Source organism: Mus caroli, unplaced genomic scaffold (genome assembly GCF_978045245.1).
Source record: "Mus caroli unplaced genomic scaffold, Mus_caroli_1 scaffold_19, whole genome shotgun sequence".
NCBI classification, from domain to species: Eukaryota; Metazoa; Chordata; class Mammalia; order Rodentia; family Muridae; genus Mus; species Mus caroli.
In genome coordinates, this window is record NW_028227274.1 from 12,064,618 (window position 1) to 12,084,024 (window position 19,407).

The 19,407-nt window shown below is 37.1% G+C and overlaps 1 protein-coding gene and 1 pseudogene across 1 annotated transcript in view; both read left to right on the forward strand.

The window, feature by feature from the left end:
* The window catches only part of Taf4b (TATA-box binding protein associated factor 4b), a 117,735-nt gene that overhangs the window by 40,137 nt on the left and 58,191 nt on the right, over positions 1–19,407 (forward strand). Inside the window, exons 10-12 of the mRNA XM_021150590.3 lie at positions 3,296–3,462; positions 10,928–11,058; positions 16,896–17,021. Coding sequence (XP_021006249.1) covers positions 3,296–3,462; positions 10,928–11,058; positions 16,896–17,021 — 424 coding nt within the window. The remainder of the gene's footprint in view (positions 1–3,295; positions 3,463–10,927; positions 11,059–16,895; positions 17,022–19,407) is intronic.
* On the forward strand, positions 4,083–6,389 carry LOC110284727 (non-POU domain-containing octamer-binding protein-like; annotated as a pseudogene).

Sequence of the window (19,407 nt, forward strand, 5' to 3'; positions counted from 1 at the left end):
AAGCAAACTAATGAGATGAGTTTCAGAAGACAGACTACATGATGAGTGGGTGGTACCTAGTGTGTGTGATGCGGTGCTCTACCGACTCTTGCGTAATGTGGTCCTCCATAGACTCTTGAAGGCTTTCTACTAAGTACTCCGTTTCTTTTCTACGTGTCATTAGAATGAGAGTCCATTTCACACAATACATCCATTCATAAGTCCCTGCACTACACCGGAAGCCTTGCTTAAAGTGGCTTTCACTTTTTTCCTTTTAAATGAAATAAAGCTAAAACAGGATCACAAACATTTCTGGACATGATAGCTTTGTCTTTTTCCTATGCTTTCTTGCTTTCTTTCTTCCCATGGTGCCTTTGCTTTCCTACTGTCTGCCCCTTTGATTTACTCTTTTTTTTGTCCTCCATCAGTAGAGGTTCTCTCTGCTTCTGTTGAATTGTGGTTAGGTTGCAAGAAGTAGTAATTATTTGGTAGTTAATTTCCCATTTACTTATCAGAAAGAGCTTATCTTTAAATTAAATTCTAGTACTGGTATTTGAACTTTTAATACATAGGCCTAGAACTGATCTCTAAAGCCGATTTGAGTTCTCGATAGGAACTATGTAGGAACTCTTAACAGAAAAGAAAGATGCTATTTACAGGGTTCTGCAAACAAATCTCATTCATGAGCACTCACTCTTAATTGTTTCTGTGTCATAACTTTTACTTATGTATTTATTTTTAAAGAGTTATTTTCTTACATCGTGAGTGTTTTGCCTATATCTAAATACATGTAGCACATGTGTACAGTGTTCACTGAGGTGTTCAAATCCCTACAGTCAGAGATAGTTTTACGTTTCAAAAGCAGCAAGTGCTCTTAACCCCAGAGTCATCTCTCCAGCTGCATAAACTTTTAATTTATTTATTATTTTAATTTTTTTGAAATTACAATATATAATTTACCTCCTTCCAGTCCTCCCCACATAGCCCTGACATCGTACTGTCTCAAAATAATGGACTCTTATTACACACACTCCTAAATCTATCAAAGTTACCTGTAAGGAGTATGATCTCCAGGCTGACCCCACCTGTCCCCCACCTTTCACAGGTGGAAACCTGTGAAACCTATTTTATTTCCCTTTCCTAGGGAGGTCCATGTGTACCCACCTTGAGCCCTTCTTGTTTTTTTAGCCTTTTTGAGTCTGTGGTTTTTAACAGCTGAGTAATACTCCATTGTGTGTAAATATACCACATTTTCTTTGCTCATTCTTTGGTTGAGGAACATCTAGATTGTTTCCAGTTTCTGGCTATTAAAAATAAAGCTTCTATGAGCACAACCAAGCAAGTGTCCTTGTGGTAGATGGGACATCCTTCAAATATATGCCCAGGAATGGTATAGCTATACCATGAGGTATATCAGTGGTTAAGTTCAAAAACATAAGTAACAACTCATGCTGACAAAGATGTGGAGCAAGGAACACTTCTCAGGTGATGGCGGGAATGCAAACTTAAACAACCATTTTGAAAATCTGTATGGTGGTTCCTCAGAAAATTAGGACTCAATCTATAATCTGGATACTGTGTTATGTTTTAATAGATACGTACATACATACATTGTATAATGTTCAAATCAGAGTGATATATTCTATTGCAAACAATGGCCATCTCTTTGATGGAAACATTGAAGACCTTGTTTTGTTTTTACAACATGTAGTCAGTTACTATCTTCTGTAGTTACTCTATGGTACTGAAACTGAAACTCAGCACTCCTACTTATTCTTCATCTAGTACCCAGGGACACTGTCAATTTTGAAATATTTACTTAGGCCTTTTTAAAAGAATTTTTTTTAAGAGTGTAGTCCTTGTTTAGGTAATTATTTCTACCATTTTTATACTTTGCCTTTAAATATTTAAATCTGGATATACCACTTGATTTATATCAGTTGGAAGTTGATTTTTAGAGCCAATAAGAACTTTGTACACTTAATAGATGGAATTTATTTTATTATGAATGTTTCATTAGTAGATATTTGTTATTTTTTCTTTAGTATAGACACACCTGTAAATGTTGAGCTGTTTCTGGACTGCATGATAATAAAGCCATCGTTCTTTTTTTTTGCTTTAGGCTTGTGTCTGGCACCTTTCTTTCATTGGGCTAATTTCTGTGTGTTCGTGGGGATTTTCTCCTCCCTTCCCTTTACTGTGCTGCTTTTTAAAGGTGGACATTAGGGGTTTTCACTTCTTAAGTGTTTGATAATTATAATTTGTTCTCTGCACACTTAATTATATTTACATGATGTTCTATCATCATGGGAGGATGTATAATTTATATCTGTTTGACACAGAGTTTGTGATATGCCATTTGCCTATCTTTTTATGGGATACTTTTTAATATAAAATATCAAACTTCTGTGTATTAGTATGTGAATCATGAACAACTAGACTGTTACTACATATGGTGGGAAGGATGATCAGAGGGAATTATACTATATTTCCTCACTTCTTTTAAGTACCCATCTTCATATTAGTACTACAGCCAAATAGCGATCCTATGAGATTAACTTTGCTGCTGTAAAGCAAGGATCCTAAACCTACTTCATGGGTTTTTTTTTATGTATGTATGTATGTATGTTCATGTAGAGAATTTTTTAATATTTTGCCAATAGGTCCATTGCTTGAGGGTATGTTTTAATATATTCATTTGGTAAGAGGAAGCATGTAAAAAATCAGAATCATAAAAACAAAATTAATTTTAAAAATAGATACCAGAATAGCTAGTTTCTCAAGGAACTTTATATGATAGGACTTTTTGTGACCGAGTGTTTCTGCCAGTACTAAGAGGAATAGTGGAGTGCACATGGGAAATCTGAGGGGCTTTTAACAATCCTGGATGAAAGCAAATAGTCGGTTTTCATTTCCTTGCCTTTCATTGTAGAGGATTTGTGGATGGCTCAATTCCTTCTTGGTAAGTCTCACTTACCACACAGGAAAAGATAAGCTCTGTGCCACACAGCAGGGTCTGATTTCTCTTTCAGGAAGTGTACTCTTGTGCTTAGTGGTGTCAGTTTAATTTTAAAAGCTTAAGGTGAAAGATGGGTGTTCTTAAATTCACTTCATTGGGTAAACTTAATAAAATAATGTTATTTATAAGAATGATTTGGTTTTGTTTGTTTTGTTTTTTCTGTGCATCAGAGTGACCTTGAACTGGCTCTAGCCAATGATGACCTTTTACTCCTGCTTCTCCTGGCGCGTGCACACAGACACACAGACACATACACACACACACCCTACCCAGAAATATAACTTTCTCTCTTTTTAGAGGTGAAGATGACATCAATGATGTGACTTTCATGGCAGAGGTCAACCTTGATGAGGAAAATGCCTGCATCTTAGCACATTCTGACTTTGTTGGCACACTTCTTCAGTCATGTAAAGAAGAGCCATTCCTCGTCATTGGAGCGCTACAGAAGAGAATTTTAGACATTGGTAAGTGTAGGAGCATGATTCTTCACCCAGTAGGAATGTTGGTTGAGGAGAAATATTATTTAAAGAGATGGCCTGGGACTCTAAAGCTTACATAAGGCTCTAGAAATATTGTTAATTTCTTGAATATTACAGAGTAAAGCATTTTATTTAAAAAATCATTACAACAACCTTTTGTTTCTGGGTAGATAATATAAATTAATAATTCATTTTTACGACAGTAATAGAGATACATTTTACACAAATATTTAATATGTACTTATTTTTAAAATCTTACTTCTTGTTGGTCCTTAGATATGTATGTGTACAAATAAAAGTTTATGTTAGATATTGTGTTCATAAATTATAGGAATACTTAATAAAAATCAATTTTTCTCCTTGTATCAACCTGAAAATTTAATTTTACTTTTATTGTAGAAGAAAGCTGAGCTAGAATACTAAGATTTTTCTCTAGGTGCAGGGTGGTTTTTAGGTGGCTGCAATGAATGAATGATAGAAAATGGAAGATGCGTTGAATGGTCTTTTCTTGGGACGTGGGAGGCCGTGCAACTTTGCCCTTACTCTGAGCAAAGAACTGTGGGCAGAGGCAGTAGGGGTTAGAACTGGGAGACACTGAGCAGACACTTTGCTGTGTTCAAATCCAAGTCAAGGGTACAAAAATGCAGAGCAATAAAGCCTTTAACTTGGAGAAGCAGAATCATACTCCAAGGAAGCATCATCAGCATCACCATCAGCAGCACCAGCATCATCAGCAGTAGCAACAGCCACCCCCACCAATAACTGCAAATGGCCAGCAGGCCAGAATGAAGGCTTGACTATTAACCTGAAGAATTTCAGGAAACCAGGAGAAAAGACCTTTACATAACATAGCTGTCTCTTTGTGATGTCTCTTCCCCCAGACATCACTGAGGAGGAGAAATAATGGAAAAGCAGGTGAAATTTTCATTCATAAGGATAAAAGCTTTGGTTTTATTTGCTTGGAAACACGAACACTAGTGGAAGTTGCCAGAGTGGAGCTGGACAATATGCTCCTCCTTGGAAAGCAGCTTCAAGTGCTCTTTGCCTGGCACAGTGCATCCCTTACAGTCTGCAACCTTCCTCAGTACGTGTCCAGTGAACTGCTGGAAGAAGCCTTTTGTGTTTGGTCAGGTCATTGTGGATGACCAAGGAAGGCCCTCGGGGTAAGGCGTTGTTAAGTTCTCAGAGAAGCCAGCTGCTCAGAAAGGTCCGGACAGATGAGTGAAGGCTTTTTATCGCTAACCACATTTCCTTGGCCTGTGATTGTGGAGCCTATGGACCAGTTAGATGATGACGAGGGACTTCCAGAGAAGCTGGCTATAAGAAGCCAGCAATTTCACAAGAGGAGGGAACAGCCACCCAGATTTGCACAACCTGGGTCCTTTGAGCATGAGTATGCTATGCACTGGAAGGCACTCATTGAGATGGAGAAACATAGTGGACTGGAACTTCAAGGATGCTTGTGAGAAGCTGGAAATGGAGCCAGCACGCCATGAGCACCAGGTTATGCTAATGAGTCAGGATTTGATGAGCAGTCGAGAAGAGCTTCAGAGAATGGAGGAGCTGCATAACCAAAAGGTTCAGAAAGACAAGCAGTTAGAACCGTGACGAAAAGAGGAAATGATGCCCAGAAGATGTTCCAACTTGAAATAAGGACACATGCTCCACTTTGTTCATAGCAGCCTTATTTATAATAGCCAGAAGCTGGAAAGAACCCAGATGTCCCTCAACAGAGGAATGAATACAGAAAATGTGGTACAATTACACAATGGAGTACTACTCAGCAATTAAAAACAGCGAATTTATGAAATTCTTAGACAAATGGATGCATCTGGAGGATGTCATCCTGAGTGAGGTAACCCAATCACAAAAGAACACACATGGTATGCCCTGACTGATAAGCAGATATTAGCCCAGAAGCTTAGACTACCCAAGATACAGTTTGCAAAACAAATGAAACCCAACAAGAAGGAAGACCAAAGTGTGGATACGTCACTCCTTGTTAGAATGGGAAACAAAATACCCATGGAAGGAGTTACAGAGACAAAGTTTAGAGCTGAGATAGAAGAAAGGACCATCCAGAGACTGCCCCACCCGGGGATCCATCCCATATACAACCACTGAATGCAGACACTATTGCATATGCCAGCAAGATTTTGCTGACAGGACCCTGATATAGCTGTCTCTTGAGAGGCTATGCCTGTGCCTGGCAAATACAGAAGTGGATGCTCATAGTCATCTATTGGATGGAACACAATAGAATGTGTTCCTAATGAAGAAGCTAGAGAAAGTAACCAAGGAGCTAAAGGGGTCTGCAATCCTATAGGAGGGTCAACAATATGAACTAACCAATACCCCCCAGAACTGTGTCTCTAGATGCCTATGTAGCAGAGGATGGCCTAGTTGGCCATCAATGGGAGGAGAGGCCCTTCGTCTTACGAAGATCATATCCCCTAGTACAGGGGAATGCCAGGGCCAGGAAGTGGGAGTGGGTGGGTAGGGGAGCAGGGCAGGCGGAGGGTATAGGGGACTTTTGGTATAGTATTTGAAATGTAAATGAAGAAAATATCTAATAACAAAAAGAGGAAATGATGCTGCATCTACAGCAGGAAGGATTCAAGGGAACCTACCCTGAATGAGAGATACGGATGGACCAAATGGCTATGGGAGGTGCTATGGGCATAAGCAATAGAGGTGCCATGCCCCCTGCTCCTGTGCCACCTGGTACTCCAGCTCCTCCAGGACCTGCCACTATGATGCCAAATGGAACCATTGGATTGACCCCACCAACAACTGAACATTTCAGCCAAGCTGCTACAATGGAAGGAATTGGAGCACTTGGTAGAACTCCTGCGTTCAACCATCCAGCTCCAGGAGCTGAATTTGCTCCAGATAAACACCTTCGATATTAGATAAAGTTGCATTGTCTAGTTTCTTGCAGCCCTTAAAAGAAGGGCCCTTTTTGGATTAGCCAGAATTCTACCCTGGAAAAGTGTTAGGGGTTCTCCCCAATAGATAGGTCTTCCCTGCTTGTGCTACTCTAGGAAGTATGCTTGAAGGCAAAGGGGCAAGGGAGGGGTGGTATTTAACAAAGTATGTGGTATAGTGCTTTATCAAGTCTGTATGGTGCATTCCTGAAGTATATTGATTGTTGAGGGCCTGGAGAACCATGGGAACATGGACTCAGAGCTCCATTAATCTTGATCATCCCCCCCTCCCCAATACGTTTTAATTACTTTCTCATCTTTATTCCCATCAACCCCAGAGACACTGCCATATATACCACAAAACATAAACATCCTCAATGACCTAGCCCCATTCTTCCACTCCCAGGTGAGAATTCAGACAAATGTCCATGGAGGTTACAGCATACATACAGTTCTGTTCTATCTCATATAGGACCCCTTCGTGTCCTAAGGAAGACATTTTCTTTTAGAGGTTTTCATTTTAGTATATCTTAAAAGAATCTTGTGTTACCTTACCTCCATCTTTTTCTTGGGTAGGACTATACTTTTGTGTCTCTGATGTTGCTGTTCACAGCTCTTCTTGATAGGTCTAGTACAATCTTGGGAACAGGGTTGCTGTGTGGTGAAGATCTGACAGCAGCTCTTAGTCTTGCCTATCTTAAATAGCTACCCTGTGTGTTTTTATTGGTGTACTGTGATTTGTTACTGATGATAACTTTCTATTTGAAAAGTTTTCTGAGAAATGGAGCAGTAATGAAGCTTCACCTTATTAAATTACATTTGAAGCCTTAAAAAAAGAAAGAAAAAGAAAATGGAAGATAATGTACTCATTATTTGGAAACAGATTTCAACTTGTGAAAGACTATAAGACCTCATGTTAAATGTAACAATAGACAAGATTGGAGATTTTGTATGAATTGTACCATATTTGATCTACTTCATAATCAACAATGTATTTCGTTTTTGTTTTTTGTTTCTGTTTTGTTTTGTTTTTGTTTTTGTTTTTTGTTGTTTTGTTTTGTTTTGTTTTCAAGCCATGGTTTCTCTGTGTAGCCCTGGCTGTCCTGTAGACCAGGCTGGCCTCGAACTCAGAAATCTGTCTGCCTCTGCCTTCCAAGTGCTGGGATTAAAGGTGTGCACCACCACTGCCCAGCTGACAATGAATATTTTATGTATGATATGTTGAACACTTTAAGGCTATCTTATCTCTTTTTAGTGAGCAGTTAATAGTAGTTTCTCCTCATGAGTTTGTTGTCAGCTTGACACAAGGTGGAGTTACATGGGAAGAGGAGCCTCTATTGAGAAAAACCACCATCATCTCGTCTGTAGTGCATGTAATCCAGACCAGTGGTTCAATTCTTTCCCCTTCCACATTTTATTCTAGTTTGATTAAAATCTTTATTAAATTATTGTTTTCAGTTTTAAAAAATATTAACTATTACTTTTAATGCTATGTATATGTGTCCTGTGTATGGGTTTAAATATCACTGTGAAGTGCCTGCAGTGTCCAGATGTGTAGAGTTCCCTTAGAGTTGGATTACAGGTGACTGTGAACTTCACAGTGTGAGTGTTTGGAACTCAGTCTGCATCCTCTGTCAGTGTTCCTAACTACTGAGCCAGATATTGATCCCTGTATGATCATTTTCTTAAGGTTTGAAGACAGATTAAGATAGTCAATAACATTTTCCCATATATGTCTAGGTGATAGGGCCACTTTGTGACACAGCTGCTGACCAAAAGCAAACATGAAAATCATATAAACAAATGTGCAGGACTGTTTCTTATTGGACCCTGGCTTCCATAACAAAATATCATAGCTGTGAAGGCTTCAGTGACTCGTAATTTTTGACACTGTTCTGGAATAGAGAAGTCAGATCTGGATGTTCTTCAGGATTTTTGTTCAGGACCTTCTTGGTGATCCTTGGACAGCTCTCTTTATGTGATCTACTTTGACCTTCTTCTTGAAAGTGGGAAAGCTGGCCCTGTTTATCACCAGATATAGCCAGCAATCTGTAGGACACATTCTACAGCTCACCTAGGTAGCACGGCTGACCTGGCCCTGATTATAAAATCCCCAAGAGCATGAGCACTGGAGAGCTAGCCTCACACTCGGCTGCTAAGAGGCGATGTGGGCTAGGGAGAGATGCCCTCTCCCCATACCCACCTTTGGTAATTAGGAGAGAAAACAGGCCCTGCACCTGAGATGTTTATTTTTAATTTTCCCTTTCAGGAATGGGGTTGTTGCAAGAGCAGAGTGTGGATAAGAAGGGACGGGGAGAGGAGTACATGATATGAAACTCACAAAGAATCAATAAAACATTTTTTTAAAACAATAGAAATTATACATTTTCTGAAAGAATTTTTTAATATGTTTTCTTGTGTGAAGGTTAGATTAAATGTCAGTAGTCTTCATTTTTCCTCTAGTTTCCTAAGTTAAATTGCAAGCATACATACACTAAAGTCAGTAGGAAGCAGGCAAGCACTAACTAGACCTCCTTAATTATGTTGGCTTTATTTAAAACATACTAAAAGTGGGGATTAATCTATAGTTTTCACTTGTGATCTCAGATTTGTTTCTAAATTAGTGAAGATATTTTTGAACATTGGCCATTGCATACCATCAGGAATTATTAACACTTGTTCATTACCAGTACTTAAATATCACAGGTTTTAAAAAAGAAACCAGTTATTATTATTTTTAAATTTGTTGTTCTGAGAATCAAACCCAGAGCCTTCTATAACAGTATAGATTTTAAATAGAAAAATTACTTCTGGTTTTTTATTTGGTTCTTTTAAATATAGTTATTATTTTAAAAACTCTTACCCCAAGCGCTAATTTTAAGTGCTTATTTTTTAAAAGATGAATCATGAAGTAACTGGGCTGCCTTGCCCTATGTCTAGTTGTAATTTATGTATATTTTTTAGATTTGTATATATGTGTGTCTGTGCTTGCATGTGAGTTCTGGTGCACATGGAGGCCAGAAGCATTGATCCCCTGAGCTAGAGTTACATGTTATGAGCCACCGACACTGGTGCTAGGAATCGAATTGAGGTCCTCTGGAAAAGCAGTGAATGACTCCTACTAAGTCATCTCTTCAACCCAGTTGGGGGTATAATTTTAACCATTGATTGTTTTGAAATTTTACTGTTCCTTGTTTATAAGACCCAGCTAATTGTTTATGCTGAACATTTTAATGACCTGTGTCTTTGTAGTAGGTTTTTCTTTTCCCTTTATTTTAGTCTGAATTTGGAAATGATTAATGATTCAAGGCTTAGTTTAAAAGAAGTTGGATAATTTTAAATTTTCTTCCTATTTAGTTTACTATGAACTACATTTCAAATTAAAATTTAAATTTACTGTGTGGTAATGTCAAAGTGTATTTGAGTTGTAATTTAAATTATGCTTTTACTGTAGTTCAGTCTTTGAGAATATGAGTTTGTATTATATAAATTAGCATACAAAAATCAAACACTACTTTTAAATTACATGAAGATATACATAGGTGTGTGTGTGTGTGTGTGTGTGTGTTTGTTAAAACAACCACAGAGTGGCTCAGTGGATAAAACACTTCTCTGCAAATATGAGAACTAGATCCTTAGTACGTTACACACTTGTGAATATACATTCCTGCATGTACAACACACACCTAGGCAAACACAGACACATATACACAGGGACTTTAAAAATACAGCTACCTTAGATTACTTACTGCCTGTGGGTTTAGATTTGCATATCTACTGAGGCAGCCAGGTATATTGCTCCTAAGAAAGAGTTTAAACACTGATATGATTGCTTGTAAGAGAGCTACTGCTCTTGTGTTTGACATTTAATTTTTCCCTAAAACTTTCTTTCTTATTACGACCAGGAAAAAGCAATTTGTTCATAAAATAAAGAAGTTATTAAATTTGATAATGAAATGATGAGGTTTTGAGCATATTTCAGCTTGTAATTTAACAGGTAAATTTATGAAAACATAAGTAGTGCAAAATATAATTGGCAACAGACAAGAAGTATATAGGTATGTTTTATAGACACGGAATTAACAGATTTATAATTTCAGTTCACTGAAATAAATGTCTATGAATTATTAACAGTGTCAAACAGGGTAAAATGTGACTTTCCATTTTTTTTAATTAATAAAATTAACAGAATATAGCACTAATTTCTGCAGTTACCATTTTCCTCCCTGAACACTAAACTTGATTTGTGTTCCTATTAACTTTGTCCTATAAATGACCTTGCAAGGAGAATGATTGTAGAGGCTAAGGGAAACAATGTCTATATTTTCTGAGGCTCCAGGCTAGGTTTTATTAATGTAATGCCTAAGATCTTTGAAGTTGTGACTTTACCAGGAAAATCATAATCTCCAAACCTTTATTCATAATGGGTATGACTTCCAGGGGGAACTGAATACCTGCTGTGCTAATTATTTCAATTATAAGCCACTACTAAAACATGTAATGGATTTTCTCTGCTTCTACAGGTAAAAAGCATGACATTACAGAACTTAACTCGGATGCTGTGAACTTGATCTCCCATGCAACACAGGAGAGATTACGAGGCCTTCTAGAGAAACTAACTACAATTGCTCAGCATCGAATGACTATTTACAAGGTAAAGAAACCATTCAGGAAATACAGACCTTCATCTCCTGAGCAGTATTAACGGTAGTTTCATAGACAAGGTCCATATCTGGATGCATTTTTAGAATGGTTGAGACGTATTTCTTGTTAGTAGGAAAGCAGTTTCCTTAATTGTTTTACTTAGATGTGCTTACATAGTAAATCAAATTAAAATGGGTTTGAAGTAGTGTCCAAAGTAAGTTTGTTGTTGTAATTTGGAGTATGCACCTGTTTTGCCCGAGGCTCTCCTCAAGGCTTGATTAGGCAGAAGGCTGTGTTAGGATGGCATATTGGTTGTGTTCTCTTGCTGGTCTGGACTCTGCTAGCAGCCATGTCAGTTTTAGTTACACGGTGATGATGATGAGTGCTGACCCTGGACCGTGTCAGGCATCACTCTTCTTAGTTGTTGTTAGGAAAACTAAATGCAAGAAGAGCCTGTCTAGTGGTGTAACAAGTAACTTGCCAAGATGAAAGCGCCTACATATTTGAATTGTAGTTTTTATTGCTTCTTGGTCTTTAGGGTAAGATCAATTTTGAACTGAAGTTTCAGAGGTGGACAGATACCCTGAATGATTATGGATTATAAGAAAAGATAGTGGAATGAAAAGGAATAATAATACTTTCTTTATTAAGAAGCACAGAGGGCTAGATTTCCAACATATTGGTAAATAGGTAGCTTCATGAGGTTTTAAGTTTGCAAAAGGGCTCATTGACTGCCAAATCTTCATAGCTACACAGATTAAAGGAAAATCAGAGTATCTGTGACTGCTTCCCTAGTAAGCCTGCAGGAGAGATCATCTTACTTCTGCTTCATGTAGAACTTCAGATGACCCATGGTGGTTAAAGTTCTTACTTGAAAATTCTTCCTGACAATTTGTCAGACTGACTTAAAAATACAGAATAAACACCAGAAAAAGCTGGGGAAACAAAGTATCAGTATTCACTTGATGGGAGTCTAGGAATCTGCTCATTTTGGTAGGTTATGCATCGTTTCTGTCAGTTCAGTTGCTACTAGTAAAGGACGCCCTTTGAGTGTTTTGATTCTGTGTCTTCCCTTTTCTCCTTATTACTCTAGCTAATGCTTCCCCTATTTTCTTACTCATTACGAAGAACCAGAACATTTCGGTTCCATTGACTTTGCTTGTGTGTTCTGAATTTGATTTATCTCTGTTCTGCTCTTTATTGTTTCCTTTGTTGTACTAGATTTAGGTTTACATTGCTCCTTTTTTAAAAATTACATAGGAGGTGAAATAAAAGTGTTTGTTTGAGATTTTTCTCTTCTGGTTAGACAGTTACCACGATGGATCTCTGCCCATAAGAGATTATTGTATTTCATGCATTTGAGGTGTTGTCTTTTATTTTCTCTATTGTCTGTGTTTTGTTTTGTTTTGTTTTCCCTTTGACTCAGTGGTTGAATTTCCACATTTTTTGTGAAATTTCAGGGTTTTTTTTTCAGCGCTGTCTTTTTTTCCCCCTTCAATTTTCACTTCTTTGTGATAAGAGAAGAACCTTCATATGATTGAAATTATTTAAATTAATTAATGCTGCTTTTGTAACATAATGCATAGTCTTTCCTAGAGAAAGTTCCACATGCGTTGGAATAAAATATATATATTTATATTTTGATCTTGGGTGTAATATTGATACATGGTTATTATCTAGCTGGTTTTCAATGTTGCCATCTGTTCTTTGTAGACAGTCTACATTCAATCTGATACAGAAACACAGGGTATTGTTCAGTAATAGAAGATGTATACGTGTGGCTCAGGGTTCAATCTTTGATACCAAACAAAAAGTTGTAACCAGGTTTGCTTTATATTTGAGGCCTTTGTTGTTCGGCTTATATAACTTTTATCGTATTTCTGTTACTAAAAGAAACGCTTAAGCTAATCAGCCTAAAATAAGGAAAGGTTTATTTTTGGCTTACAGGTTAAGAGGGTGTAGTCCATGGAGGGTTAGACTCATTGCTGTTGATCTCATGGCAAGGATTCACGGCACTAGCATTTCTGGTGAAGCAAAGCTGTTGAGCTCAAGGCAGCCAGGAATTAAAAGGAAGAAGAGGGGAGGCTAGTGTCCTAATATTTCCTAGGGTCTGTTCTAGCTCCTTCCATTAGCACATTAACTTGTGACCAAGCAGGCAACACATGGACCATTGAATAATGCAGTCTTAACCCTTTTATTAATACACATCATCCCATTCTTCCTCCTTGACTCCAGTTAATCACTTAACTTCCTATGTGACCCAAGTAGGTCTTGGACTCCTGGATTCAAAAGATCTCTTGCCTCAGTCTCCAGAATACCTAGAGTAATCTGTCCTTTGCTGTTGACCCTGACATGCCTTTTTAACTTTAGTATGACAACATAAAACAATCTAAGTTTTTCTTTTATTGAAAGTAGGTTCTTTTCTCACATAATATATCTAGATTACAGTTTCCCTCCCTTCCCTCCTCCTCCTCTCCATATAGATCCATTCCCCTTCTATCTCTCATCAGGAAAAAATAAGGTTTCTAAGAGATGATAATAAAATATAAGATAAAATATAAGCCATCACATCAGAGCTGGACAAGACAGACAAACAGAAGAAAAAGACAGCCAGGGCTATACAGAGAAACCCTGTCTCAAAAAAAAAAAAAAAAAAAAAAAAAAAAAGGAAAGAGCCCAAGAGAAGGTACAAGAATCAGGGATCCACACATTTGCACACTCAGGAATCCCCCTAACCACTAAACAGCCCTTATAACTTCAAGATCCCTTCATGACTGACTCTCATACACTGCAAGTTTGGCTGTCAACAGCTTGCTCTGAACCACAGCTTTTATGTGCTAACCCCAAGGAAGTACTTCCAAAAGATTTCATTTCAGTGTGCCAATCAAAGCTCTGTTGTAGACTTCGGGTGGTAGCTTTTGTATTATATCAATAGCATGTGTTACTAATATTTGGTAGCCCTAAGAAAATGAGTAGTGTTTATCCAACCTGGAAAACCTTAATCACTTAAGGATCCTTCTTAACTTTCTATCGTAAAATAGCATGACCCTTAACTGTAAAATTATTTCATTGTTACTTCATAACTGTAATTTTACTACTGTTATGAATCATAATGCAAATAGATATGTTGAATATCTGATATGTGGCCCCCATGAAATGTTGTTCCACCCCCCCCACCCCCACACGGGACTTTAACCCACAGGTTGAGAACCACTGTATTATACAATTACTATTACTATTGATTTACCCTGCACATTTCCCTACATTCATTCCTTAGCATAGCTAGAATTATTGTCTGAATATATATATAAAGACAGATATCCTTCTTTAAGCAGAAATGATAACTACTTAATTAAAAATTCAAGTTTACTTCAAAATTACAAGTATTTTATAGGCTTTAATTGTATTTATATATATTAAAAATATTTGGCCTGGTCCATCTCTCAGGATTTATTTTTATCCATACAATAAAGAAAACCTACTCCACAATTTATTTAAAAATGAGCCACCATTATTAAAAGTAAAATTCCCACCTTTTTTTCTACTATAGACATTATTAGTTACTTTTGAAATCTTTTTCTTTGGTTATGCATAATAGTGTAATTAATCATAGACCATAAACTGAATTTTAATAAAAAATAGGCAGTAACCTATAGTTTAGTACTTTTGATCCTGCTTGGTGGGTTTTTGTTTTATTTTGTTCGTTTATCTCTTTATTTGTTTTTTTTTTTTTTTTTATATTTTGTATTGTTTCGTCTTTTAAGACAAGGTTTCTCTGTGTAACCCTAGCTGTCCTGAACTTGCTCTGTAGCCCAGGCTGGCCTCAAACTCAGAGATTTGCCTGCCTCTGCCTCCAGAGTGCCACCACTGCCCAGCTCTACTTGGTGTTTTTCCATTGATGTGCAGTCTATGTGTGCTGTGGCCACAGAGAAGTTTCACTCTTTAGTATTGTGATGGTTCATTTAGATGGGACTCACTTGATGGTGCTAATGCAACTTGAGCCTGGGTATCTAGTGGCTTTCATACTTGTGCTACATGAAGACTTCAGTTAAGCACAGGAAGAGGCGTGATGATATTGGGGATACCTGTTACTTAACAAAGGTGGTAGGGCTTTTAGTAGGTTAGGGAAAGGCATTCATTTGCAGTAGCTGTAAGAAAAAGGTGAAATTATGCCACGGGCAGTTGTGTCCAAATTACTAAAGATAAAAGCATGGGAATGTGATATGGTTAAAATTTAGAATGCTTGTGCATCTTTTTAATTTAGTGTTTATTGTCCCCTTTAAATTAAGTTTCTGTCCATAAACTGTCTCCAGAGTTTCTGAACACAGAAATGGTAAAGATGAAGTATTTAAGAAACCACTGTTATTGTGCTTAACCTATATGCTTGGCCTATAATGTATTCCACATTTTATCGTGTATTTAACTTTAACGACCATTTGGGAATTCTTGTATTTAGCTTGAAGTAAAATAAGTAGCACTAATATATCCTTCTTCCTTAAACCATGCAATACTCTTTTGATCTAGTTAAATACCAACAATAAAAATTTAATTTAAGAAGAATCTTGGGCATATGAAATCTCTTAGTCTAAGTTAATTGAAGCAGCCGTAAGCATCAGGATAAAGTGGAGATGGAATAGTACCGTGCTGGGTTCCAAGCCTAGCACTTACAATTGAGCTCAGTGTTTAGTTGTTTTGGCTGTAAGAGTCTCCCCCAGGTGTTGACTGCTGAGGCAGGAGACGGGTATGTGTTGATTGGGAAAGGCCTTTCCGCTGAGTCCCAGACAAACCACATGTATTTGTATTTGTATGTGTATGTGTATTTGTATTACTTGTATTTGTATTTGTATTTTAGAGGGAGTTGCATGGCCATGAGTGAACAAACTAGAAAACGGTTATGCATTTGTTTGTTTTTTTGGTTTTTGTTTTGTTTTGGTTTTTGGTTTTCTAAGACAGGGTTTCTCTGTGTAGCCCTGGCTGTCCTGGAGCTCACTTTGTAGACCAGGCTGGCCTCGAACTCAGAAATCTGCCTGCCTCTGCCATGGTTATGCACTTGAAAGCACTGTTTTTGTACTCATACCAGGATAAATGGGACAGTTTGAATTTTGTAATTTTATAGAATACTTAAAATAAGAAATTATAGTTTCTTGTTACAGCTCTCATTTGTAAATTATATGCTTTCCCACTACTTGGGAGTCCTAAGGCAGGATGATTTCAAGTTCCAGGGCAGCCAAATCTGTATAGTGAGAATCTGCTTATAAATAGATAAATGATAGATAGATAAATAAATAAATAAATTGTATTAAAATCATTTTAAGTAAAGTGTCTGTCTAAATTAAGGGGCTCTCCAAACCAGGCCTTTACTTTTTTAATGTTCCCCATTTTATGTTCTATTTGGATAGTTTGTTAAGAGCAAGCCAATCTAACTAGTTTTTTCCCCCTGTCATTTTCAGTGATGTGATTGTTTTTTGCTTTTCATCTAAGATTTAATTACTCATATTTATGCCTATTAAGATAGGAAATAATGTGACTAAGGGAGATTGAATTATAGGTAATGATATATTCTGTGTTCTTTTTCCTATTGTTAGGATCTGTTTGACTTAATTACTTTCCCTGTCTCTGGAGAGGCTTGCTAAGGAAATCTTTCTGAAATATAAATGCTTAACCATCTCTCAAATTTTAAGGTCAATTAAAGTTTCTGGCTTTTATTTTGTTTGCTTGTTTAACAGAATAAAAAATATTGTCTTCTGAAAAATCTAGTTTCCTATGTGTGTCGGAATTACTCTCTTTGGTATTGTTTATCATAATGCCTAATGCAAAATCGGAATCATAAGGATTTTTTTCCCCTAGGGAAGTGAAAATTACATCTTGTCTACTGATACCAGATCACAGCTCAAATTTCTTGAAAAGCTCGATCAATTGGAGAAACAGAGGAAGGATTTAGAGGAAAGAGAGATTTTACTAAAGGCAGCCAAGGTAATGCACTGTGTGATTTTTCTAGGGATGTGGTCTGACAATGTGATCATAGTTGGCTTTATTGATTGACAATATTGCTTTTATTTAAGCCTTTAGATTTCTCTTGAATTTCCTAAATTAATTTACTAATAGGGTATCTCACAACCAAGATGGTGTGGTATGGTGGTTTCAGTTTTTTAATGAGTCACAATCTTTTGTCTCCTCCCTCATATTCTTGGTACCTGATATCATTCCTATGCACCTGCCCCTATTCACAGGTTAGAATATTATACAAATTTTAGACTTTCAAGACAATACTTGGTATGTACCTAGTTGTAGTTAACAAGAATATCTTCTAAAAGATAGGAAGATTATGGTAAAATTAGGCATATTTTGAAAGCTATGGAACAAACATAAATTTGTGTAAAATGAGTTGGAGACGGGGAGTAAGAGGGGAGACAGGTGGAACGATAGACCTGTGTTCTTCCTTTAAGCTCTTTTGTAGGACTAGTAATACCTGGGTACCACATAAAAGTTCATTGCCACTACAGTTTTATGCTTTGTACCTCCAGTCTTCTTCATAGACGTAGTTGGGGCTTGCAAGAAGTTGTGAAGGCTGGCCACCAAAGTCTTAGTTTTTGTATTCAGGACCTTACTTTTAATTTTTCATATTCCTGAAAGATAATTTTTTTTTCTCAGCTACATTCTAATATCTTCTTTATTTTTGAAACAGAGTCTCTGGCTTACTTGGAACCTTCTATCTACACTAGGTTGCCCTTGAACTCTTAGTGACTGGCATCCCTCTTTCTCTTGAGTGCTGACATTAAAGACATGTAGCATCACACACAGCCCACCAACTGCTATTTTTCTGTTTTTAGTCTGTCCTGTGATGAGACAGGGTCTATGTAGTATGTAGCTCAGGCTGCCTTTGAACTCACTGTCCTGTTGCCATCTCCGAAATGCTAGAATTTACAGGAGTCAGTCATGATACTTGGCTCTTCTTTGATTTATTGTGAAACAATTTATATTAATAATATGAAAACTATACATTTTTGCCCCCTTTTAAGGAGTCCCTCATGTCCCCATAGTTTTTTTTTTTTTAAGAATTTATTTATTTTATGTGTATGAGTGCATACTGTTGCTGTCTTCAGACACACAAGAAGAGGGCATTGGATCCCATTACAGATGGTTGTGATCTGTCATGTGGTTGCTGAACTCAGGGAATTGAACTCAGGACCCCTGGAAGAGCAGTCAGTGCTCTTAACCACTAAGCCATCTCTCTAGCCCATGTCCCCACATTTTCTTGCATTTATTTCATCTCTACTCTTTTCCTTACTCTTTGTATGCAGCATACACACACACACACACACACACACACACACACACTTTGGTTTGTCGGTGTGTGTATGATCCTCTTGACATTAGTTAAAAGGGATTTTTTTGGTATATTTACAGTTCTGTAACTGTCTATACTAGACAATTCAGAGAATCTCTGGAGAGCAGTCCTGAGACACTGGCCCACAACATTAAACATTCTAGTGTGTATATGTGTAAAAGGTTGCTGGCAGTGTAACACTGCTGCCCATTGCAAAAGATACCTGTTCAAATTTCATCAGGCATCTTACTTGTCTTTTTTCTTCATGTTCCATTTTTCTTTTCAGAAATAATATTTCATTCAGTAGTTTTATCCTGTAGGTGGGAGACACTTCTAATCTCTCACATTGTTCCTTTTTGTGTTTTCATTACTCATTGATCATGTCCGACTTTTTGTCATTGAGATATTCTAGAGCCAACTTTTATTGTTCTTGACTCCATCCTAGAATCAGCCATTTCTATGGGAAATTCTACTTTTTTACTGAAGATGTTAGTCAGAAGACAGTATTAGAGAACATGCTATGTTTATTGCTTAACATTGTCACTAAATATAGGATATATTAGTGGGTAGCTCTAGGAAATATTTGTATGGTATCTCTATGTATACTCATGTACAAATATCTATACTGTGTTCTGTATCTCTATATGTTATAAAATCATGAGAGCATATGGTTACCTCTAACTTTAATCCTGCACCTCACTTTTTATATCCATAACCTATCTACTATATAAAACCTTTCTCTTGCTTGCAAGATTTCTCAGGGATCAAGAGCACTTGCTGCCAGCCTGATGGCCCACGTTTGATCCCTGGGTTCTACATGTTGGTAGTAGAGAACCAACTCCCATAAGTTGTTCTCTGACTTGTACACTTAACTTGTTCAATGATCCTCATGTGTATACACATTCATTCATTCATTCATTCATTCATTCATTCATTCATTCATTGTCTCTTCCTCTCTCCTAATAATTGCAGAACTTTTTTCTTCTGGAGTCAGTTTGCTTCCATTATTATCCTTGGAATATTTCACTTATA